Source organism: Nyctibius grandis, chromosome 4 (assembly GCF_013368605.1).
Source record: "Nyctibius grandis isolate bNycGra1 chromosome 4, bNycGra1.pri, whole genome shotgun sequence".
Lineage (NCBI taxonomy): Eukaryota > Metazoa > Chordata > Aves > Nyctibiiformes > Nyctibiidae > Nyctibius > Nyctibius grandis.
In genome coordinates, this window is record NC_090661.1 from 89,275,736 (window position 1) to 89,299,896 (window position 24,161).

General features: G+C 60.9%; 2 protein-coding genes across 11 annotated transcripts; one reads left to right on the forward strand and one right to left on the reverse strand.

The window, feature by feature from the left end:
* Positions 1 to 223: 223 nt before the first annotated feature.
* MMS19 (MMS19 homolog, cytosolic iron-sulfur assembly component) lies at positions 224 to 17,601 on the forward strand. Its single transcript, XM_068400021.1, has 31 exons — positions 224 to 357; positions 4,482 to 4,530; positions 5,317 to 5,417; positions 8,494 to 8,579; positions 8,998 to 9,072; positions 9,658 to 9,727; positions 9,924 to 10,052; positions 10,264 to 10,325; positions 10,610 to 10,696; positions 11,029 to 11,103; positions 11,376 to 11,453; positions 11,767 to 11,905; positions 12,302 to 12,456; positions 12,673 to 12,751; positions 13,014 to 13,139; positions 13,457 to 13,538; positions 13,879 to 13,976; positions 14,350 to 14,490; positions 14,720 to 14,875; positions 15,095 to 15,194; positions 15,363 to 15,465; positions 15,565 to 15,639; positions 15,772 to 15,898; positions 15,983 to 16,083; positions 16,166 to 16,222; positions 16,334 to 16,520; positions 16,634 to 16,716; positions 16,809 to 16,973; positions 17,057 to 17,116; positions 17,209 to 17,309; positions 17,388 to 17,601. The coding sequence occupies exons 1-31, from the start codon at positions 255 to 257 to the stop codon at positions 17,413 to 17,415; spliced, it is 3,078 nt and encodes a 1,025-aa protein (XP_068256122.1). The 5' UTR covers positions 224 to 254; the 3' UTR covers positions 17,416 to 17,601.
* A 654-nt stretch (positions 17,602 to 18,255) lies between these two features.
* Positions 18,256 to 23,830, reverse strand: ZDHHC16 (zinc finger DHHC-type palmitoyltransferase 16). 10 transcript variants are annotated; one of them, XM_068400022.1, is made up of 10 exons: positions 21,439 to 23,757; positions 21,016 to 21,210; positions 20,707 to 20,795; positions 20,487 to 20,515; positions 20,147 to 20,280; positions 19,866 to 19,913; positions 19,182 to 19,267; positions 18,755 to 18,878; positions 18,610 to 18,680; positions 18,256 to 18,470 (listed from the first exon to the last, which is right to left on the reverse strand). In XM_068400022.1, exons 1-10 carry the CDS (start codon positions 21,934 to 21,936, stop codon positions 18,356 to 18,358), a joined length of 1,389 nt encoding a protein of 462 aa, XP_068256123.1. In that variant the 5' UTR covers positions 21,937 to 23,757; the 3' UTR covers positions 18,256 to 18,355. The 10 variants fall into 10 exon arrangements, with proteins under 10 accessions (XP_068256123.1, XP_068256126.1, XP_068256124.1 ...); XM_068400028.1 differs by having other exon boundaries at positions 18,382 to 18,470; positions 18,760 to 18,878; positions 21,439 to 23,818; XM_068400025.1 differs by lacking the exon at positions 19,866 to 19,913 and having other exon boundaries at positions 21,439 to 23,758.
* Between the last annotated feature and the right edge of the window lie 331 nt (positions 23,831 to 24,161).

Consider the following 24,161-nt stretch of genomic DNA (forward strand, 5'->3'; position numbering starts at 1 on the left):
CCGCGCCACCCGGCTCTGAACGCCGGGGCCGCCCCGCCACCGGAGACACCCCGCGCCGCGCCCCGCCTCCCCCCCCAGGTGCGCATGTGACCGCCCGCACCGGCACCGCCACCGGCACCGCCCACGTGCGCGCGCCCGCCACCGCAGCGCTTTTGTCCCCTCCGCCCCGCCGTAGCCCGTCACCGCCCGCGGCGCGAGGGCCTGGTGCATGCGCAGAGCGGAGCGGGCGGCCGCTGCCCGGGGCGCGGGGTGTCATGGCGGCGGCCGGGGCTGGGGAGGGGGCTGCGGTGCTCGCCGCCTCCGTCCAGGACTTTGTGGCCGGGCAACAGGACGGCCGTGCTGCGGAGGTGGCGGCAGGTACTGGGCGGGGGCGGCGGCAGGGAGGGGCCGGGCGTGGGCGCGATAGGGCGGGTCGTGGGGATGTGGGGCAGGGTGTGGGACTGGGTAGGGCAGGGCAGGGCATAGGCACGGCTGTGGGGCAGGGCTTCGGGTGCGGAATGGGGCAGGGCACGGGGTGGGCTGTGGGGCAGAGTGCAGGCCCGGCTGTGGGGCAGGGCAGGGCATGGCAGGGTGTGGGGGCGTGGGGCAGGGCACGGGGTGGGCTGTGGGGCTGGGGCATGAGGCTGCGGTGCGGGGCAGGGCATGGGGGAATGGGTAGGGCCTGCAGCTGTGAGCTGGACAGTGAAAAGAAGGGATGAAGGCTAGGAGTGGTGTGGTCAGTGTGGGGCAGCAGGTAGGGTGAGGGGCTGTAGGGGCGAGGCAGAGGTGGGTGTGGGTAGATACGAGGCTGTTGGGAGCTGGGGTGAAGGCAGAGTTGTGGGGTCTGTGGGGTGGGTCAGGGTTTTTGATGGCTCGTCTAGAACATGGGGTGAGATTGAAGGTGTTGGGTCTACTGGTGGTGCCAGGGGCTGGTCTGGAAGAGGGAATGGGGGATATGGCATGGGATGTGTGAGCTGATGAGAGCATGAGGCTGCAGGCCCTGGCACTGGAGGTTTGGGGTGCAGCGGATGCTGCTGTGGGTGGTACTGGGTATGGCTGGCCGGGGAGTGGCCATGGCTGGATGGCAGAGAAGGTGCCAGTGGGAAGGGAGGTCCTGGCCTTGCCAAGGTGCTGTGGAAGATGACTGATGCCTGGCTTTGCTAGCCTCTGCTTCTGGGGCCCAGGCTGTGACTGCCCTCACTGTGGTTTCTCCTCCTTCCCTGGCAGGGCTTGAGGCATTTGGTTTCCTTGGGTAATTTGTCTTTCTGCTTGGAGCAGCAATTTGGTGCCTTGGTTACATTAGGGAATTTGCAGCTTCAGGAACATAGCTTTATAAGGATAAGGCGACGTGTTTGTGTTTCTAGGCAGTGGCTTCAGCACGTTTTGGAAAGGAGTTGAAAGAACAGAGAAGGACTACGTAGGTTACGTTACACAGGGGGGTAGCTTATAGACCTTCCCAAGACTGATGGATTGTGAACTGATTCGTGGTATCTTGGTGATGAGATGAGCTGGCAAAACAGGAAGGTAACCCAATGGTCTGTGTTACACAGGGTAGAGAAAATGCCAAGGAAATTTGGAGGAATTCACTAAACAATGTGACATTGAAGATGTTGCAAAAGAGTTGCACAAAGCCCCCGACATATTTGGTATAGATTGAGGGAAAGATAACCTTACAACTGCTGTTGTCATCTACGGTCATGTTACAGAAGTGCCTGGAGAAAGCTTTGTCTCTTCGAAGAAAAACAAAGAGAAAAGCCACCCGCCCCACCACCTCTCGTCAGCCATGTGGCACGTGTGACAAACCTACCTTGACAAGCGAGGGAGCCAGCAAGTGTCCTTTGGCCCCTCTGACCTCGTATAGAATCACACATCAGAAAGTATTAAATTGCATCATGTCTCCTTGAGCGAAAGGGGACGGTTTTTTTCTAACCTTGTGGCCATTGTGCAATTGTTGGAAGAAACACATGGAGCTTCTCCCACACGTTGCTGAGTGCTAAATTGAGTGTAACTTGGCAAGTGGAAGAAAGGCCTTGGTGCCGTCACAGGCAGCTCGGGCTGCACGGGTCAGCGGGTGGCAGAAGGAGGCTGAACTCGTTTTTATTAAAAGGTGGAGAGAGAAGGATACTGCTGTTACAGAAAATTCATCACGCTCCCCGTAAATGCTGTGCTAATGTTTTGAGGCTGTGGGGGAGACAGGAATGGAAAGCCTGCAGATGTGATTAATGTCTAGAAGGACACTGTGTGAAAGGGGGACAGACGTGTCAGGAAAAGGAGCAGATTGATTCCAAGTAATAATGCAGCAAAGGGTAAATGGCTTGCTTCTGGTTTAGCCTCTGGGACTACAGGCACATCGGAATAGGAAGGCAGCCCCTCCTGGTAAAGGGAGTGCTGGGAATCAACGTGCACAATTAACCCCAGGGATGTGCTGCTGCCAGATGTGGAGGCAGAAGTTTCGCGGGCTGACCACGGTGCCTGCTGTGCTGACGAGGCAGGTCCAGCTGTAGCTGTGTTTGCGCTGAAGCCGTGGCCTGCACGGCTCTGCCTGCGAGCAGGAGGCAGCGCTTGCAGGTCGCTCTGTCGGGGCTGGCGTGGTCGCTCCACGCGAGGTGAAAATGGTCACACCCCTGGGTCCCTGAGAACAGAGCGAGTTCTCTTGCTGTAGCCAAGTGAAGGGGCTCCTAACCATGGGGAGCGTCGATAGCCGATCGTGGTTTGATCATTACATTTCAGCTCTTTCCTGTTCGTTGGGAAACAGGCAACTTTGTGTGGGTGTGGCTTTCAGTCTCTGAAAATGCAGAGACAGAGTGCTTGGCTGCAGAGACAGTGTTTGTCTCAGACCTTCTCCACAGTGGTTCAGAGGCACGAGGTCTTTTCATGAGCTTGCAGAGCGGGATGTTGAGGTGCTGGGTGTGAAGCGGCTGTACGAGCTCTCCCGGCAGCCCGCTCTGCTTTGTGCTGGTTGCTCTTGCACTGTTGTTCTTCTGCAAGAAGCTTTGCCGGCACCTTACGGCTGTCGCTCAAGGCTTCTTGTTCACTCACTCCTTGTTCAGTCTGTCTGTTGACTCTGCGACCTGCTGAGCTCCTCTTCTTCCTCGCCTCTCCCCTTATCTGTTCTGTCCCTCAGTCCATGCTGCGTCTCCCCTTATCTGTTCTGTCCCTCAGTCCATGCTCCCTCTCCCTGCTGTGCCAAGCAGGATTGGAAGCTCTGTCTCTGGAGCCAGGGCTGCCTGCTCTTGGAAAACACTGTCACCCCTTCTCCCATCCCCAAAGACTGCTCTCTGATGAACAGCATGACTTAATACTGGAATTAACTGCTTAGGAAGAGCCAGTAAACACTTGGAACAGCAGGAGACACGAGCTGAAACAAGGCCTGGGAAAGCCCCGAATTACACCTTTAGGCTTCTGAGGGGTGGATGCCCTGTCAGTTGTGTAGGCGAGACTTCAGCAGGGCAGGGGGATGAACAGGGCCCTCCAGAGTGCCCAGAAGTGCTCCTGGGCAAAGACAGAGAGTCTCAGTGACTGGAAGGTGCGCTTTTTTTGTGGAGGAAAGCTGTTTTGTCCAGGTAGGGAGTGAAGGGTACTGCTTGTTTCTCAGCGATGTCCCTTGCCACCTGAGCTACAGGTTAGAGGGCTAGAGGTATGGCAGTCCCTTACCCCCCACCCCATGTCTGACCACAGGGCATGCACAGAGATTTCCTGCTGGAAAGGTGTCACGTTGGCCGTGGGTGGTGGGAGTGGAGGACTGGCCCTTCTATCAAGGCTCTTGTAGGATGCAGCAGGTCCTTACCAAAGCCTCCTGAGGAGTGACTCTTCCCCCAGTTGAGTTGCAAGAATATTGAGGCAGGAGGTGAGTGAGGCAACCTGGCAGAGTGACTGAGTCAGAGCTGGAAATAGGCTCCAGGAGTCCCAACGCTTCGTCTTCCTCTGACCACAAAGCTGCTTTTCTCCCTGCCCTCCATCTTGGAGGGAGTTTGTGCAGGTCTTGCTCAGCATAGCATGGAAGTGATGGAGCCAAGGTGGGAAGCTGTGTGCTCGCTAGTGTCTGGGCTGCTTGCTTGGCCACTTCTCCTTCAGGAAGCACCTGGGGGAGCTGCCCTTTGTCTCCTTCTGGCTTGCTCACACTAGAGAAGCATTTTTTGGCATCTCAGCGAAGTGGAGCACAGTAAGGTTGCTTCTCTCAGGAGCCACGTGTTGGTCACGGACGCAGCCAGGCTGCAGCAAGAGGGCAGAGGCAAAGGGCAGCAAGTCCACCCCTTGCTGCCTCCTCTCAGCTCCGATCCAGTCAAGGCAGCTCTTGGTCCCAGACATGTTCACAGGCAGGGCTGGAGGCAGCTCCGCCAGCTGAGTGCACAGGGCTCCTTCGGTGCTTAGTGAGGTGCTAGTACCCAGCCAGCCTTTCCCACCATGGTGCCGGGGCCCTTCCCGGCATCTGTCTCCAGTGCCGTGCCTGACTGACGGGCTGGGAGCCTCTTTGGTTCACTCTCTTTACCTTCTTTCTCCAGGGGTGAAAGATGGAAGGTGGACTGTGCTGCAGCTTGTGGAAGCCCTGGGGTAAGAAAAGCCTTATACATGTTATACATTGTGTAAGGGCCTTGCAGGGGAGGTTCCTGCGAGGAAAAGTGTGTGTGCTCGTCCCAGCCAAGCTAGCTTCAGCTTTGGCAGATACCCCACAACACACAGGCCTGCAAGGATGTTGTCTGCTCACAGCATGGGGCCTGAGCAGTGCTTTGCCCTCCCAGCTCTTGGGAGCTGTTTGGGAAAGAGCAGGGCCGGAGCAGCTCTTGGTGCCCACCCAGGACCGAGGGGAGGTGGTGTGGCAGGCAGCGAGCCGCAGGGCACTACTCAGTTGGGACTGTCCCCAGCAGGAGCTGCCTGAGCATACAGCCGCACATCACCATGTCACGAGTTGGCTGGCACTCAGCTCTTGCTTCTGTCTCCAAGCTGTCATGGCATGGGACTTGGGGAGGCTTGTTTCTCCCAAGCTAGGGGCTGGGTTTGCCTCACTGTAAGAGGCTTTGCCCTTTTTCGGCCCTTGTGATCTTGGGAGCCGGAGTCTCAGGTGCAGAGCATGGTGCAAGAGCAATTTCTCTGGTCCGACTTGAGAACTTTGGATTTATTGCTGCATGGCTCTGGGGCTGGGTGCATGTGTGCAGCATAGTCAGGGGAAGAGAAGTCTGCTCCCAGCCTGCCAGCAAGTCAGGCAGGACAGGGACACCACATGCCTGCCCAGAGAGCGGCACCTCTTCATTTTTATAATGTGTCTGCTGAGGATGTGCTTCCTGCTTGGGTGTCCCTGCTCACAACAGGCCTCTTGGGCTTTCTCCTCACTTGGACTAGGTCTAGCCTGGAGAACACAGATCCTTGGACACGAGGGCGAGGCATCCAGCTGCTGTCACGAGTCCTGCTCCAGTGTTACTCCCTGCTCCAGGAGAAGGAAGGTAAGGGCTGCTCTGGGCCCTTGAGTTGCTGCTGGCAGGTTGGGGGCAAAGCCTGCGCCGCTCGAGTGTCTGTGCTGCAGTTGGCAAAGGGATTGATTTAGAATCATAGAATCGTTTTGGTTGGAAAGGACCTTTAAGATCATCAAGTCCACCATTAACCCTGCACTGCCAAGTCCACTACTAAACCATGTCCCTAAGCACCACATCTACACGTCTTTTAAATACCTCCAGGGATGGTGACTCCACCACATCCCTGGGCAGCCTGTTCCAATGCTTGACAACCCTTTAGGTGAAGAAATTTTTCCTGATATCCAATCTAAACCTCCCCTGGGGCAACCTGAGGCCGTTTCCTCTCGTCCTATCACTTGTTACTTGGGAGAAGAGACAAACAGCCACCTCACTACAACCTCCTTTCAGGTGGTTGTAGAGAGTGATAAGGACCGCCCTGAGCCTCCTTTTCTCCAGACTAAACAGCCCCAGTTCCCTCAGCAGCTCCTCATAAGATCTGTGCTCTAGACCCTTCACCAGCTTCATTGCCCTTCTTTGGACTCTCTCCAGCACCTCAATGTCTTTCTTGTAGTGAGGGGCCCAAAACTGAACACAGTATTTGAGGTGCGGCCTCACCAGTGCCAAGTACAGGAGGATGATCACGTCCCTAGTCCTGCTGGCCAAACTATTTCTGATACAAGCCAGGATGCTGTTGGCCTTCTTGGCCACCTGGGCACACTGCTGGCTCATATTCAGCCAGCCATCGACCAACACCCCCAGGTCCTTTTCTGCCAGGCAGCTTTCCAGCCACTCTTCCCCAAGCCTGTAGCGGTGCATGGGTTGTGCCCCAAGTGCAGGACTTGACACTTGGCCTTGTTGAACCTCATACAATTGGCCTCAGCTGTCGATCCAACCTGTTGAGATCCCTCTGCAGACCCTTCCTGCCCTCAAGCAGATCAACACTCCCTCCCAGCTTGGTGTCGTCTTTGAACTTACTGAGGGTGCACTCGGTCCACGTGTCCAGATCGTTGATAAAGATATTAAAGAGAACGGGCCCCAGCACTGAGCCCTGGGGAACACCACTTGTGACCGGCCACCAACTGGATTTAACTCCATTCACCACAACTCTTTGGGCCCAGCCATCCAGCCAGTTTTTTTGCCCAGCGAAGCGTACGCCCATCCAAGCCATGAGCAGCCAGTTTCTCCAGGAGAATGCTATGGGAAACGGTGTCAAAGGCTTTACTGAAGTCCAGGTAGACAACATCCACAGCCTTTCCCTCATCCAGTAAGCGAGTCACCTTGTCATAGAAGGAGATCAGGTTACTCAAGCAGGACCTGCCTTTCATAAACCAATGCTGACTGGGCCTGATCACCTGGTTGTCCTGTACGTGCCGCGTGGTGGCACTCAAGATGATCCGATCCATCACCTTCCCTGGCACCGAGGTCAGACTGACAGACCTGTAGTTCCCCGGATCCTCCTCCCAGCCCTTCTTGTAGGTGGCTGTCATGTTTGCTAACCTCCAGTCAACTGGCACCTCCGCAGTTAGCCAGGACTGCTGATAAATGATGGAAAGTGGCATTAGACAATCCAGAGGATTTAGCACTGTAATGTCTCTCGAGTCAAAGTCCAAGGAGGGCACAGGGCCTCACGCTGCAGCCTTTATGCCAACCTCACCACGTAATTCGGGTCACTCCCTGAACGTGCCAAAGCCCTGGGCTGCAGCTGGTGCCCCTGGCAGTGTGTGGGTGTTGCACACCCAGGTGTGCTCAGTGCCACGTGGGACGCCTTGGGGACACATCTGCATGTCAGAATCCTTGGGTGGTGATTCAGTGCAGGAAAACCATTGTTCACAAAGCGAGTCACGCGGCAGCCCTGTGGCCTGCCCAAGTTAACTCTGGGGGAACCCTGGGGCCTGGGGAGGAGGGGAGATCGGTGTGAGGATGAGAGTGGAGTGGAAGATCGGGGTGGGGAGATGAAGATGCCCTGTTTGTGGAGGCAAGGAGAAGGTTTGGCTGTGTTAAATGTGCCATAGCAACTGACTGGCAGTGGGGGAAGCCAGTAAATGCTGCCACACTTTGACTTGGACTGGGGACCTTGCTGATGGGTAGCTGAACCTGTGCCAGCAGGCTGGCAAGGCAGGGGGGCCCAGCTAGTAAGTGAGGCGGAGGAAGCGGAGGATGGAAGTAAAAGGTGCTTAGTCCTTGGCGTTTGGCTCTCCCTAAGTCTCAGACTGGTGCCAGGCAGGGCTGAGAGCAGCTGTGCAGAGAATACACACGGACTAGCTACTGGTGTAGCTGGAGTCAGGTGTGGTGACTGTGATGGGGACTGGGGTGCTCTGGGGGGGCAGCTGGAGGTGGGGAGGTTCAGTGGGGATGTCTGGCAGAGTCAGGGCAGCTGAGTGAGCTGGGTTAGAGCCCAGTCACCAGGAGCTCTGGAGGGGGGTGGGCAGAGCCAGCTCCCCAGCAGGGCTCAGGTGGCTGCTGTGACACCCCCACCTGGCCCTGTCTCCCTTCGTGTCCCTCCTCACGCAAGCGCTGCGTCAGGCTTCCTCCTGGGGGGGTGAGTTTCTGCAGCAGCTGTGGGCGCAGGATGCTGCTAGCTGGCTCTTCCAGTCTGCTTCCTGTTGCCACTCCCCAGGGCTGGGGTGTGCAGGCGCCCGTGGCTGTGACTCAGGGGCCGGGAACGTGTTGTGGAGCCGAGCGCGGGGAAGCCGGAGCTCCTGCTTCAGCCCTGCGCCCCACCCCACAACATCCTGCAGCCTCCGCTGAGCAGGCGCCTGCCGCTTTGCTGCTGGTGTCTGCACCCATGTGTCTGGACAGGCCAGGGCAAATGCCTCTTGGGTAGCTCCAGCACCTCTGCGGCAGCCAGAGGCAGGTGCTGCCCCACTGCAGTCAGACATGGGTTGCTCACAAGGGGAGGGCGAAGGCGTTGGAGCCAGGTGGGTGCACCCAGCAGTGGCAGTTCGTCCCGTTCACCAGTGCAAGATGTGCTCGCTCTTAATCCGGCAGCTGCTTTTGGCAGAGCTGGGGCTGGCACCCGGTAGCTGTGTTTCCTGGGACTAATGCACATTGGTGTCTGTTCTTACAGTGTTGCACCTGGTCCTGTTCTATGAGAACCGTCTGCAAGATCATCACCTTGTGATTCCCTCAGTGCTCCAGGGACTCCGAGCGCTGGTGAGCTTGCGCCCCCAAGCCCACAGTGCCAGGATGTGCTCCAGAATGGTGCTGGGGAGATGCAACCTGGGTACAGACTGGAGCAGCATGTCAAGCAGGGCCTGGCTGGGCTGTCGGCTCCTGCCTGGTGGTGTTGCCCTGTCTCCTCCGTGCTCCTGCTGTGCCCCTTGCAGAGGGGCAGGGGAGAGGAGGCTGCCTTGATTTCCTGCCCCTTGCTGGTATTGGGGCAAGGATTCCCTGGCCACCCTGGGGAGCACCACAAATGATAGGCATCTTGTCCTGCCCTGTCCGCAGGGGGTGGTGAGCTCTCCCTGTTGTAGGAGAGGATCCTGCAGGTGGCTGCTGTATAGAGGCAGGAGCTCTGTTATATGGCTGCCATCATGGTTTTCTGTTCTTGCTTTTCTTTTCCTGTCCCCAGAGCATGTGTGAGGTGCTGTCCCCAGGGCTAGCGGTGTCTGTGCTCAAAGCCATCTTCCAGGAGGTACATGTGCAGGTGAGCACTGTGATTTCCCATCCTCCTATCCCTGCTCCCCACTCCCTGGGTGTCTGGGGATGGCCTGCCTGCCCTGAGGACTGAGTGCATTCAGTAGCAGCGCAGTGTAGTGCATCCTTCAGCAGCAGTGCAGTGCTTCTGCAGAGCTTAGAGAGAGCATGGCTCACTGCAGAGTGAGAGCAGACAGCAGCCGAGGATCCTGTTTGGCCCTTGTCCTCTCTTCCCTCAGCCCTGCGGGAGTTATTTCCTTTGCTCTATTCTCCAGGCTGTGTTTAAGTGCCCTCAGCCCCCAGATTCTCCTCCAATTTAAGATTGTTTACGCTGGCAGGGCCTCAGGCAGCATGTGTGGTCCTGGTGTGACTGTGATGGTGCATTCATGCAGTGATGGACACAGTCGTGTTCAGATGCCATTGCATAGGCGTGTGCACACTTTGCATGGGATAAATGGGATCTGTGTGCCAGGAAGCAGCAGCAGAGCTGCTGAAGGTCGTGCCCTCTTCTCAAGGGCGTGCGTTGCCCTTGGCTGATTCTGGCAGTGCTGCCATGAGCAGAGGCTTGTTTTGATTGCTCTAATCCTCCCTCCAGTCCCTCCTGCAGCTGGACCGCTACACAGTCTACAGCATCATCACCAACTTCATGGGCACCAGGGAGGAAGGTGAGGGGGCAGATGCCAGAACCACTCTGGGGTTGTCCAGGCTGGGAAAATGGCTTGCTTTTGCCTTCTCCAAGGGCTCTGTGGCTCTGCCTGGGGAGAGCTGGAAGGGCTGCGGGGCTGGGGAAACTGGGCTGATTTCATGCCATATTGTTGGGGTCTGGTGTCCTGCACCAGCTCACTATCCTTCTTTCTGCAGAGCTGAAGGGCCTGGGTGCCGACTTCACCTTCGGCTTCATCCAGGTGATGGATGGGGAGAAGGATCCCCGCAATCTGCTGGTGGCCTTCCAGATCGTGCGTGATCTTATTGCCAAGAACTACTCCCTGGGTGAGCCTGTGCCTGCTGTGTGGAGCTGACTGGGAGACATGTCACTTTTGTTTGAGCTGATGGAGGGATGGCTCTTGGGTCTGACCAGGGCTGGAGTGGTCCCTGACATGCTTTAGAAGCTACAGAGCCAGCCTGTCGTGGGTGCTGGGCATAGCTGCGCTGCCTGTTTTGCCCAGCATCTCTGCTCACTCCCTCTCTCCTCTCCCTGCAGGTCCCTTTGTGGAGGAGCTGTTTGAAGTTACTTCCTGCTACTTCCCCATTGATTTTACTCCAGTGAGTGAGTCTGCCCTGTGCCACAGCCTGTTCCTTCTGGTGTTTTCTCAGGGGGGTTACGTCCCCTCCAGGGAAAGGGAGGAGAGGGTAGGCAAGAGTCTTGGCTGGGCAGTGTTGAATTGCAAGCTGTGGGTGGTACCCAGGCTGACAGGCCAGTGCCAGGCTGGCTGCAGTGACTGGCATCACTGCTGCCTTGCTGGAGATGAGGTGATGGTGCCTCAGCTGATGGCTGGGCTGGGACGTTTCCTGACTGGTGGGTGACCTGCTCTCTGCTTCCTTTCCAGCCCCCCAATGACCCTCATGGCATCCAGAGAGAAGACCTGATCCTGAGCCTCCGGGCTGTGCTGGCCTCCACGCCCCAATTTGCTGAGGTAGGAAGCTCTTAGGGGGTTCTTGAGCACCCCATTCTTCCTTGAGCACAGGCTGCATTTTGTAGTGCTGCAGCTCCTGCTGTGGCTCTGTGGGACAAGAACAACTGGGATAAGGAGCCTGCACTAGGGCAGCCCTGTCTCTTGCTGGGGCTTGTCTCTTGCTGGGGCTGGGTGTGGGGAGGGTGCTGACACTGACACACGGGGAAGGGGCTGCCTGTTGCAGGTATCCCTCCACCTCGGCTTTCCTGGCAGAGGCTGAGCTTGCAGCCCTGCAGGGCTGATGGACGAGGTGGTATGAAGGGTGGGCTGAGTCTAAGTGCCTTTCTCTGCAGTTCCTGCTCCCTCTGCTTATTGAGAAGATGGACTCAGACCTGCAAAGTGCCAAGCTTGACTCCCTGCAGACCCTGGTAAGGAGGGATCCCTGACTCCCTTCAGACCATAGCTGGCCTGTGGCAGCAGCAGCCGCCAGCCACCTCTGAGCCCTTCTCCGTGCCAGCCAGAGACTCTTCCTTGCAATTTCCAGAGTCCTAGTTTCACCTGCATTACTCTTTCCTCTTTTGCTGTCCCTTGAGTGGTTCATGCAGTTCAGCATGAGCCTGCCAGGATGGTCAGTGTCCCTGCTGTGTGTCCTCCCGGTACTGACTTCTCCCTGATGCTCTCTCCTGGCTCACTCTTGCAGACCGCCTGCTGTGCCATCTACGGGCAGAAGGAGCTGCAGGAATTCCTCCCCAGCCTCTGGTCATCCCTGCGCAGGGACGTGAGTACTGCAGGGCCCCTAACAAATGCTCCGCCACAGTTGGGCTCCTGCTGAGTAGGAGTTCACAGCCAGACCAGGCGGGCCACATATTTCCCAGCAGCCCCCACCTGTGGCCTTGGACAGCCCCAGCTGAAAAGTGGGGGGACAGGCCAGCCCTATCAGCATGTCCCTGGGGCTTGGATGTCCCACACTGCATGTTCAAAGCACGTGGGAAGTGAGGTGGGAGCGTGAGCCCTTCAGCCCGTGTTGGGAGCGTGAAGCCTGTGGTGGGGTTCAGCACAGAGCTTGGCTCATCCTATGGCTTCTCCTGCAGGTGTTCCAGACAGCGAGCGAGAAGGTCGAGGCGGAGTGCCTGGCCACGCTGCACGCCCTCTCTGCCTGCCTCTCCCGCTCTGTGCTCAGCTCTGACACTGAGGATCTGCTGGATTCCTTCCTCAGCAGCATCCTGCAAGGTAGCTAGCAGAGAGACCTACCCTGCTCTGAGCAGCCAGGCCTGCAAGCATCCTCCTAGCTAGAGATCTGCCCTCCTGTTCTCTTTGAAGCCTCTTTTCTTTTTCTAGCCCTCACAGCCACTGTTGGCTCGTCCAAGGTAATTGGCTGCAGGAAGGGAGGAGAAGGGGGCACAGTAGGAAAGGCACGTTGGATTGAGTTGCTTCCCTCTCTGCTGGGACTGGGGTGCCCAAGGCTGTGCTGTGCGCTTGGAGCAGGGGGAAGCAGCTCTGTCAGGGAGGCTGTGCTGCAGCTCAGAGCTGGGCCCTGGCAGCACGTCACAGCCCAGGTATCAGCTGTGTCCCTGCACGCGAGGCAGAGCTGCTCTGCTGGTGCAGCTGACGCCCAGCCTATCTCAGATTGCAGGCATCATCTGTGCGAGCCCGACATGAAGCTGGTGTGGCCAAGTGCCAAACTCCTGCAGGCAGCAGCGGGTGCCTCCCTCCGTGCCTACCACCACGTCACCCGCAGTGTCCTGCCGCTGCTGCTGGAGCAGTACACCAAGCACCCACAGGTGAGGGGCGCTGCGGGCTCTGCGGTCACAGCAGCAGGGCCGAGTGCACTCATGGGCTCTGCAGGGCTTGGTGGGAGCAGGGTGTCAAAGTGAGTGTCCTTCCCTGGCTGTGGGTGGGGACCGCGTGGGCACCCTCTGGCCTCGCAGCGCTGGGCTGAGGCGTAGCTGTGTCCCAGCAGTGACAGTGATCTGGGTTACGCCTTTGTGTCCCTGCAGAGCAGCCAGAGGAGGACAATCCTGGAAATGCTGCTGGGCTTCCTGGAGTTGCAGCAGAAGTGGGGACATGTGGAAGAAGGTGAGGTCCCTCTGTCTTGTCCCTCTGGAGGCACCCATGTCCCAAGGGGCTGCTGGCTCTGACTTCACCTTCCCGTATGCTGACAGAGAAGGAAAGCTCACTGACCTGGGCAGCTGCATGTGCAACCCCCTGCCACGTCCTAGGGACCCTGCAGGGTCGGGTATCAACTGGCAGGGCCCCAGAAAGGGTCTGTCAGGTGCTGTGGTGGTGGCTGCGTGGTGACAGCCAGGCGCAGGCAGTGACTCCGTGCCTCTCTCTCCAGATGAGAGCACTCTGCTGTCACTCCGAGCCCCAGTTTGCTCTGTGGTGTTCTCAGCGCTGACGGATTCCAGTGTGCAGCTGCAGCTGGTCGGGATCAGGGTACTGACTGTCCTGGGCTCCCTGCAAGGTTGGTGCCTTGTTTCCCTTGGGGAGGCAGAGGGGAGGTGTCACCCTGTTCTGGGAGGCACGGTGCCATGTGGCTGCTGGGATGCCCTTGCCTGCTGCCTGTAGGTGCACAGGAGCAGTTGCAGCATTTTCTAGCCAGGCCATGAGCTCCAGGGACATTTGGTCTCGCTCTTGCCTGTTTGTGCTGGGCACCTTGTAACTGCCATTTGGCTGCTGCTGTGTTGCTGCTAGCTTGGATGAGGGGGAAGGATGCTGGCCAGGACACGGGCACCTTTGCCTTTGCCCAAGGGCAGGATTCCTCTATGGCTCTTGTTCCAGGCTTCCTGTCTCCCTCCGACCTGGAGCTGGTTGTGGATCACCTCATGCGTCTTGCTCTGCGTGAGGAGGATTCCCAGAGCAGGTGAGGTGCCACTGCAGTCCTCCATGCTCTGGGGAGAGGAATAAAGCCTGGCTTTGCTGCTGTAGTCTGGGGGAAGGCACAGGAACTGTCTGAACTAAAAGACCATGTGAGTGTGAGAGCAAAGGGATAAACCAGGCGATTTATGGGCTGGAAATTAGAAAGTCTGGGCCTCTCAAAATAGGGGACTCTGCTCTGCCTGCCAGTAGGGTGAAAAAGGCAGATTGCTGAGAAATGGGTTTTTGGAGGCAGCTTCTGGCCCAGGTCTGTGCAGCTGGTGTACAAGCAGCCCTGGGTTTGCAGTGCTCACATCACCCCTCCCACTCTCTTCCTCCTCTGGCAGCGAAGCAGCGATGGAGGCAGCTGGATCTCTGGCCCCCATCTACCCAAAGGTTTTCTCTGGCCACATGGTGCCCAGGCTTGAAGAGGAGCTGCAGTCAGGTAGGGCTGCGGCCTTGAGAAGGGAGTGATGTCTGGTTTTGGGGTGAAGCCTGTCCCATCCGCGTTTGGCTCCTAACAGGCAGGGGGGCTGTGCCGTATGGCGTAGGTTGGTGGCTGCCCTTGAGGGATTTCCAGCGCAGGCGATGTGGTGCTGGCACAGGGAAGGCCGTGCCTGGTGCTGGCAACCAGGACCACCCTTGTGGGGAGGAGCTGCCCGGCTACAGAGCAGGCAGAGTGCCTTGGGCCTGGCACGGGCTGGTTCTGCTGTGCTGCTTCACCCCATCCACGCTAGCAGGGTCTGGGCCCTGAATGGCCTTGGGCAGGGGGGCCTGGAGTCACCCCAGCACCCCTCTGAGGTGTGTTTCATCTTCAGAGCGAGAGGAGGAGAGCTCCCGTGACCACCACTTGCTGCGGCAGCGCTGTCTGCAGGCCCTGGCAGCCATGTCTACCCACACCAGCATCGTGAGGGAGACCATCCCTGTCCTGCTGCAGCATCTCCGGAAGGTGCAGAAAGGTAACGCAGCCCGCAGCGGGCAGCTCCATGGAGCACATCTGGGCAGGAGCTGCCTCCGGTGATGGCTGGGAGAGAATGGTGATGGCAGTGGTCTGAGGAGCCCAGGGCTGGGCTGTGAATCCCACCGGTGGAGGGGGAGTAGGGAGGGCTGCATTGCCCTGGGATCCAGGCCCAGATCAGGGGGTGGGTGCTTGCGGCTGTTTGATGTCACGGTGACTGTGCCCTGCAGGGAGCGAGGCCGGGAATGCCCAAGACATGGTCTCTGTGTGCCAGAGCCTGCACCGCGTGGCCCTGCAGTGCCAGCAGGACACGGAGGGCTGCTGGTACTACCACCAGGCAGTGGTGCCCTGCCTGCTGGCCATGGCCGTGCAGGCTGCCACACAAGGTAAGTGCACGGCTGGAGCCGGAGAGAGGAGAGCGGGTGGCTCCCTGGGCTCTCTGGGGTCCCTGGTCCATCAGCCAGCGCTGCTGCTGCCACCCCCGGGCAACCGCGGGCACTGCGGCCCCGCTGCCCCCTGCCCCAGGGCCCGTGTGGGTCAGGGGGCCGCGCCTGCCTCCTCTGGGCAGCGGCTCCAGCATGTCCCTTTCCTCCCGCTGCCTGCAGAGAGCACCCACCCGCTGCGGGGCAAGGCGCTGCTGGAGGAAGAGGTGCTGGCTGCCATGGTCCCGGTCATCAGCGCTGCCACCACTCACCTGAGCCCTGAGTGAGTGATGCTGGGGTGGGGACGCCGGGCACTCCATCACGGGGAGGGGGCCGTCTGCGTGCCCCCCGCTGCTGTCTGTACAGGGAGACCCTGCACCTCCTGGGAGGTACCCAGCGGCTGGAGGTGACCCTCCCGGAGCAGCACATTGCAATGTCTCCTTTCTCCTAGGCTGGCTGCCCAGAGCGTGTCTCACGTGGTGCCCCTCTTCCTGGATGGAGAGGTCTCCTTCCTGCCCCAGAACAGTTTCCCCTGCTCCTTCCAGCCCTTTGAGGTGTGTTAGGTGCTTGGGGCTGGGGGACAGGGAATGAGGATGTCAGCACAGGCTGGCAGCAAGGACCGTGGTGACATGGGCGCGGTTCTTCCCTCACAGGATGGGGAATGCTTGGAGGCACAGAGACGCCTGGTAGTTCTGCTCATGGCCTTCGTCTGCTCCTTGCCCCGCAATGTAAGTTGCTCGGGAGCAGGGTGGAGAAGGGGCCCTGACTGAGCGCCCTCCTGCTGGGTCCGCAGCAAAGCTCCCCGGGCAGAAGGGAGCAGCTGCGGCCCCAGGCTGTAACACACTCTGTGTCTCTTCCAGGTGGCCATTCCTCAGCAGGAACGGCTGCTCCGGGAGCTGCTGGCGCTGAGCTGCTCCTGCAACTGCCCCTTCACGGCCACCACAGCTGCCAAGTGCTTCGCGGGGCTGGTGAACAAGCACCCAGCGGGTAAGGGGACTGGGCAGGATGCCGTGGGTCCCTGCCCACTGCTGGCAGGGGAATGGCTCAAGCCTGTCCCTTCTGTGTCCCCAGGGCAGCAGCTGGATGAGATCCTGCAGCTTGCAGTGAACAGGATGGAGCCCGGCCTTGCGCAGGGGCCGCGCCGAACGCAGGCGCTCACCCTGCTGCTCTGGGTAAGGGGTGCCCTGGATGCGGGAGGGGGGCAGAGCCGGGGCGGGAGGCCGGCCTGGCGCTGATTCTGCTCTGCCTGTGCAGGTGACCAAAGCCCTGGTGCTGCGCTACCACCCCCTGAGCTCCCGCCTGACGGACAAGGTAGGCAGCAGTGGGGCTGGGTGACGTCCGAGGAACCTGCCCACTCCCCCCACGGCCAGCTGGGACCCCCCAGCAGCAGGGCACCCCCTCTCAGGGCTCTCTCCCTCGCAGCTGCTGGGCCTGCTGAGCGACACGGAGCTGGGCCCCGCCGCAGCCGACGGTTTCTCCCTGCTCATGGCCGAGTCCCCAGACGTGCTGCACAAGGGCTGCCACGCCGACGCACGCATCATGTTCCGACAGCGCTTCTTCACCGACAACATCCCCAAGCTGGTGCAGGGCTTCCACGGGGCTGGCCCCGGTGAGCAGCCGCCCCCTGCCCGGCCTTGCCACCCCGTGACCCCTTACCCAGGGGACCTGAGCTGGCGTCCCCTCCTTTCCCTGGCTGCCTGTAACCCTCTCTGCTCTCCACAGACGTGAAGGCCAATTACCTGAAGGGCCTGTCCCACGTCCTCAACCACCTCCCCAAGCCTGTGCTGGTGACAGAGCTGCCCACGGTGAGAGCCAGCCTTGGCGGGGGGAGGATTGTGGCAGCGCAGAACACACGGCTGGGAGTTACTCATGTCTCCTGTGTCCTCCCCACCCGCAGCTGCTTTCCCTCCTGCTTGAGGCCTTGTCCTGCTCGGACCGTGTGGTGCAGCTCTCCACACTGAGCTGCCTCCAGCCGCTGCTGCTCGAAGCTCCCCAGATCATGAGCCTGCATGTCGACACGCTGGTCACCAAGTTCCTCAGCCTCACCTCCAGCCCTGCCATGGTGCGTGTGCCCCCTCCTTTCCCCCCCAAGCCCCTCTCCTCCACCGCTGCCCCTTCCGCAGCCCTCACCCCTGTCTGTTCCAGGCTGTCCGCATTGCCGCCCTGCGCTGTGCCCATGCGCTTACCAGCCTGCCCACAATAGTGGTAAGTGCTCCTGCATGTAGAGGGGCAAGGGGGTCCCAAACCCCCTCCTGGGGGGCAGCCAGCACCCAGCTTTCTCACTTTCCGTCCTACAGCTGCTCCCATACAAGGCCCGAGTTATACGGGCACTGGCCAAGCCTTTGGACGACAAGAAGAGGCTGGTGCGGAAGGAGGCGGTGGCAGCACGGGGGGAATGGTGAGTGCATGTGGCTGGAGCTGGTGGGGTGCTGGCGTGTTGGGGACATGGCTGATGGCACCATCTCTGTCCCCGCAGGTTCCTGCTGGGGAGCCCAGGCAGGTGAGCACCCTGCATCCCCTCCCCGTGCTGACCGACAATCTGCCTAGGCCCCCGCTAACCCGCCGAGCCATCCGACTGATGCCACGGGCCCTCGGAGCCCAGTGCTGCCCTGAGTGCTGGGGCTGGAGCGTGGGGGCCGGCAGGCAGCACCCCTCATTGCGGCACCACCGCAGCACCCCTGCCCTCTTCGCAGCACCCACCGGAGGGAAGGAGCTGTGCCACTCGTGGCTTGCCCAGCCTCTGCTGCAGCCAGGGACAGTGATGGCCACTCACCACGCGTGGGTGGAGAGGGCAGGCCTGTGCACACGCGTACGGTGTGTGGCAACCCCGCACACCGGAGGAATAAATAAACCTGTTTTGGTAATGCTGGTAAAATTTGGTCTCTGTGCAGCATAGGCTGGGACTCCACTGCCCTTCCACGTGTTGAGTAGCTAAAGGTGCTGCTGGTTACAGGCCTTTACTTCTCTTTCCATGCTGGGAAATCATGGGGGTCCCTCTCCTCCCCTCACCCCAGAAGTCTGCACCCTCCACCAGGGAAAAGAGCCAGGCTCCCTTAAAAAAAACCAAAATATTTATTGGATGGTCTTAAAAAGGCTCCGTGCGGGCAGGCGTGCCATCCTCTGCGCCCAGCCCTGTCGGAGAGAGAGCTGGGCCGTGTGCTGGCCTGTCCCTGTGCTAGCGACGGCGGCACCTTCTGCTAGAGCAGGGAGCAGCAGCTCTGCCACCTTTCCCCAGGGCTGCCTGCAGCCACCAACGAGCCAAGAGAGCCGGCGACCAGGCACCGACACTGTCCCAACAGCTGCCCGTGGCTCTGGCTCTGGTCAGCGGTGCGTGCCAGCACCCGCCTTCCGCCAGGCACTTGGGCCAAAGGGAGCCGCGGTGGCGGAGCGGGTGCCCTGTGCGCTCCCCTGCCTGCGGGGAGGGACGGCTGCAGCAGCTGGGCCTCAAATGGCCAGGAGAGGGGCACGCTGCTTGGTCACGCAGGGTGGCAGGTCCCAGCTCAGTCCTGTTCCATGGGGCAGGTGAGGAGAGGGCAGCAGGACGCGGGTGAACCAGTGCCTGTGGGGACAGGAGTGAGGCTGCAGCAAAAAGCTGAAGTCTCGGTGCTTCTCAGCTCCGCAGCTCTGCCCCAGCTGCCCCAGTGTCCCAGCACCCCCGTGCGCTGCTGGGCCACCACCTTCCCGGGCAGGGGCTTTACCTTGGCACGTCCACGCCCAGGAACACCTTCCAGTTATCCCAGCCGCCGTAACTGTAGGGGTTCCTGAAAACCTGCAGGCCAGGGACACGCACCTCATGTCTGGCTCTGCCCCCGCCGGCCCTCCTGCTCTGTGGGCTGCGCTCACCTTGCCTTTCTTCTGCAGCCTCTGCCTCTCCTTCTTGTTGATGTGCCGCTCGATGCTGGTTTCCCCACGGGTGATGAGGGCGGCATGCCACAGCGTGAGGGCACCCAGGGCCAATGCCACCGAGCTGGGGACAGCAAGGGACAGCAGGTTACACACAGGCCTTCCTTACGCTGGTGCCACAGCTGTGGGGGGCTGAGGCTGCCTCCCCGCACCCACGGCTCCGTAGCTGGGTGGGCTGGTCTAATGCCCTGTGACAGAGAGCCCAAATCTCTCCTCTGTGGCCCAAGAGCTGGCAGGGCAGGGACATCTGTGCTAGAGCAAGACAGCCCAGCCCCGGGGAGGTAGAGGGTGAGCAATGTTGCAGGTCGAGGGGGGCTGCCCGCTGCTTCTCCCAGCACCGTCGCTCCCAGCACCTGGGCCCCGTTACCTGCACAGGACCCAGAGGTAGACCACGCTCTTGTGGAAAGCTCGCTGGCGGAAGGAGAAGGTGGGTGGCGGGGTCTGGTAGTACGTCTGAAAAAGGACCAGAGGGGGATGGGATTACCCAAGCTGCTTTATAGCCTGAAGCCAGACAGGGGGACTGCAGCACCCCTCGCTGCTGCAGAGCTCAGACAGCTAGAAAGGACTGTGCCTGGAACCAACACAACAGCCAGGGTGATGGGGCGGCAGCCTGAGACAGCCACGAGACAGACAGACACCCGAGAGCCGGCACGCAGGTGAGAAGCCGTGGGCTGGAGGTAAGGGGGCAGGGAGCAGCCGTGGGACTGGTCAGGACACTGCACTGCACCGCAGCTGATGCTCAGGGCGAGATGTGTACGCGGCGCCGCAGCTTCCCCAGGAGAGCAGGGCCTGAGCAGCACACGTCAAGCAGCTGCCACCAGCCAAAGCCCCTGGGAGCTGGGTGCACAGGGAAGTGGACCCCAAGCTGCTGGAGGCAGGGCCTGTAGCAGAGCTGCCTGACCAGCCCCAGCTCTCTGACACAGGAGACGAGCATGGGGGCTGGTTCTGGCTGTGGGGTGCTCCTCGCGAGCAGGGCCCCAGGCAGGACCCAGCCTGCAGGGCAGCTCTGCGCCACACTGCCTGGAGCAGGGGCGGGGCAGGGATGTCCCACCTGGTTGGCAGCCACCTGCAGTCTCTCCTTCTCAAGCAGTTTCATTCTCTAGGGGGATGGAAAACAGGGCACCAGTTACGCGTCTCCGATGAGGAGGCCTGGCCCTTCCCCCTCACACCCCCGCAGGACCATGGCAGCGGGGGCCCTCGCAGGAGGATGGAGAGAGGAAGTGAAGTCACCAGACGGCCAGGGCTGGCCCAGCCTTATTCTGCAAGCTCAGCCTGGGGAGCCCAGGCAGCCTCGGTGCATGGCGGGGCGAGGGCCGGGGCCCGCCTGCTCACCTCGATGGCTGCGTAGGCGTCCCGGAACATCTCCCAGCCACTGATGCTGCAGTAGATGCAGCCCATGGTCATGAAGAGGCAAAAGGAGAAGAAGTAGCGGTGGTTGTAGTGTCCCACGCAGTTGTTTAGCCAGGCTGCCTCTGGGGTTAAAGGTGTGTAACCGTGGTAGGCCATGGGTCCAGACCCACCCCAGGGACCAGGGTGGTTCTTCTGGGCCTCACCCCCCAGCACCCTTCCCTGTGCTGGCTGACTTGGGGGAGGAGTAGGGCAGGGAGAGAAGGGGGAAGCAGGGCCGGCTCCCCTCAGGAGAGTGCCGTGGGTTAGTACTGCAGAAGGATACGGCAGTGGTGGTCCATCTTCAGCACGCACCTGGGAGGGAGGAGAGCAGCGCCAGTGTCAGTGCCAGCGCAAGCACCGTGACGGGGAGGGGGCAGGTAGCCCCCCCCAGCCCTCTGGGCTGTGTGAGAGATGAGGCAAGAAGCCAGCAGAGCAGAGGGGAGGGGGGCAAGGAGAGGGGTCCCAGAGGCTGCCCCGAGTGCTGCAGAGGGAGGGAGCCCTACCTGTTGCAGATGCTGCAGTGGTGGGTGCGAGCTGGCTTGGGGGCAATGCATTTCCTGCAGATGGAGACGCCGGTGAGATCGTCCTTGGCCTGTGCACAGGTTGGAGGAGATTTGTGCACCCAAGCCCTGCTCCTCACCTCCTCACCTCCCTTGTAACCCCGTCAACCCTCACCCTGCACTGCCCATCCTAGCTGCCCTGACCTGGAGGAGGCCTCCTGCAATGATTTCACTAGGCTGCTCCCAGTGATTGTCCATAGCTGGTCCCCAGTGTCCAGCCAGGAGAGGCTGTGCTGCTGGTTAGTGCCTCACCTGTGGTGGGTGCCCGGGTGAGGTGGTGATGGCCATGTAGTAGTGGAAGACGATCATGATGAGGTTCCAGTGTCCATAGGCGAGGTGCCAGCAGATCCAGGCAGGTGTGTAGGTCTGCAGGATGAGGGGCAGGAGGCAGATGTACACGATGGCCACAATGGAGCTCGTCAGCCCGATCACCAGTGCCACAAACACCTATGGGAAAGGGGCCTGGGTCACCGGAGCAGGCAGCGCCTGCCTCTCGCTGCCTCGGGAGAGGCTCTGGGCAGGATACAGCCACGAGAAAACAATCTGAACCACACACTGAGGTCCCCACTCTCTTCCTGCCTACAGCACAGGCAGCTCTGAGACTCAGTTGTCCCAGCAGCATGCTCGTCCCAGCCCCCAGAGCCGGGTGCTCCCCTGCCCCATGTGGGTACTCACCACGCCGAACCACCGGGTGACGTGGTCCACCAGCCAGTAGACGGGCTCGAAGAGGGAGTCGAGCACCACGTCGCTGTTGGTGAAGGAGTTGTAGAGCAGGGAGCGGAGGCAGAGGTGCCCGTAGTGCCACAGCTGCTCCGCTTGCCGCACCAGCTTAAACCGCCGCCGCCGGCCCAGCCGCAGGCACTTGAGGAGCAGGCGCATCACCGCCGCGAACATCCGCTGCCGGCTCCTCATCCCTGCCACGCCACGCCTGCGGGGAGAGGAGCTTAGCATGGGCAGGCCACCCCGCTGCCTGGATGTCCCTCGGGAAGGGTCTCCCCTCCCGGACATGCTGATGCCAGTCGGGCAGCTCCCTGCGCCGACTCTGCCGGACGCGTGCCTGCACAGCAGGGCTGGGGCCTCTCCTTCGCCCTGCACAAGGATGCAGAGCAGGGGGAGCTGAGCCCAGACTCCTGGAGGCCGTGGGGCCGCTGTCACTGGGCTGGCTCTCTGCATGGAGCTGGGGGCACAGGCCCCTCGGTGTCTGGGCTCAGATGCTCTCCAGTCCCATCTCGTCTTTCCCAGCAGGGAGGGGGAACGGGGGAGCTGACACAGAGGAAACCAGAGAAGGCACGAGCATCCAGGATGCTGGGCCAGTTCCAGGGACAATCCCGAGCCCAGCCCTTCCCAACGGGCTTGGGAATGGGGGAACCCACACAAGACATATTCAGAGCTGGGCTAGGATTACCCCTCCTCCCCCAGTCCCTCTCCTCACTCCAAAAAGCAGGGCCTGGATGCTGCTTCCCTTCACCTCACCACAGAACAAAGCTGCAGAGGCCACCCCGCACCTTTCCCAACCTCACAGCCCCACTCTGAGAGTCCCAACACTTCCACCTTCCCCTCGCCTGGATCCACCTTGGACAACACCACGCACCAGCGAAGGAGCAGCCCAGGGGCAGCCCGAGGCCGAGGCGATGCTGTGCAGCGCTCCCCTGCCCGCTGAGCCCCTTGTCCCACCTGAGAGCTGCGTCAGGAGCAAGGAGGAATCCGAGCCGGCACAGCAGCCAGGAAAACGATCTGCAGGGCTGTGGCCCCCAGGCCTCCGTGCAGGCAGTGCCCATCAATATTAAGCAGCAAGGTTGCCCCGGGGTCCTGCAAAGGCACGTTCTGAGCTGGGCCAAGCGCTTGCTTCAGCACGGTGTGGGGCAGTGGTGTCACACCGCAGGGTCCCTCCAGCAGGGACCAGCTCCCTGTGCTGCCGTGCCCGCTGCACAGCCCCTGGGCAGCAGCCGGGAAGGTAAGGACTGGAGCTGCATCACCCAGATGGGCTGTCCAAAGGAGCCAGGGGCTCCCATCTGCCCTGTCAGATGAGCACGGGGCTGACCCCAAGGCTGGGAGCAGCTGGACACGAGGACACCAGACCCACCAGCCCACCCCAGGTCACAGGCATGGCTCCTGCCCAGCTAAGGAGGAGGTGGGATATGTAAACCCCAGTGCCACCTCCCTTCCCCACATTTCCCCTTCACTCTGCCAAGAATTTTCCTCTGAAACACATCAGGTGCAAAGTGGAGTAACAAATTCCTGCTGTGCAGCCTTTGCGTGGCACCTGTCCCCATGTTGTCAGTGTGGTAAGAGACAAAATGCTACAGCCAGCAGCACTGGGGTCCCCTCCAGACACACAGCACCTCCCCACCCAGCTGGCTTCCCGCTCCCTGAGGCTGCCAGCTCCGATCAAAAAGGTTTCCTTGCCTATGACAGCTGGTGGCTGCTGAGCAGGGAGCCCACAGGGCTCCAGCAGGCAGCCAGCCTGCCCATGCTGCTGGGGACAGGGCAGGACCCCCCTCTGCCCCCATGCACCTGCATGCAGACAGTGGCACAGCTGCAAGGATGAGGTTCCAGCAGAGCCATGCACCCTCCCTGGCCCAGTCAGGCACTGGGGCGCCAGCCCTCACCGTGCCCACAGCCCTCCCCACATCCCAGTGGGGCACTGAGCCCACGGGGACGGAACAGGAACCACCAGCATGACCAAGACCACAGGCAACATCACAGCGCGCAGGAGGAACCTTAGATTTGGCCCTACCTCAGGCACAGACAAGGCCCTGCTCCTGCCGGGTCCAGCCACCCAGCCCCAGCCCTGCAGCACCCTCCAGTGGCACCCAGCTCCACAAAGCCCAGCTCCCCCAGTTCAGTAGCACCCAGCCCCATAGCGCCAAGACACTCTGGCACCCAGCCCCATCACGCAAAAGCTGCCCATACCAACAGCAAAAAGCCCTCAGCCCCACTGCATCCAGCCCCACAACACCCGGGATCCCCAGCCCCACAGCAGCTCCAGCCCCTCCAAGCCCACAGCATCTCCCCCCATTGCCTCCCAACCCCATAGCACACCCAGGGCCACAGCACACACCCCCGCTGCCTCCCAGCCCCACGGCACACCCAGCCCCCTGGAGGCCCACGGTCGATCCCGGGCCCACGATACCCCGCAGCAGCAGCCCTCTCCGGCGCCGCCAACCTGCCGCCCGCGCCCCGCCGCCCGCCGCCTCCATGCCCGGCGGCCCGCCGCCCTCACGGCCCCACGGGCAGCGCCCGCCACACTGCGCCTGCGCGCCGGCCGCGCAGAGCATGCCGGGAGGCGCTTCATCCGGCGCTGGACTACAACTCCCAGAGGGCAGCGCGCCCACGCTCCGCGCCGGGTAGGGGAGAACCAATAACCGCGCCGCTTACAGCGCGGCCTTGCCGCTGGG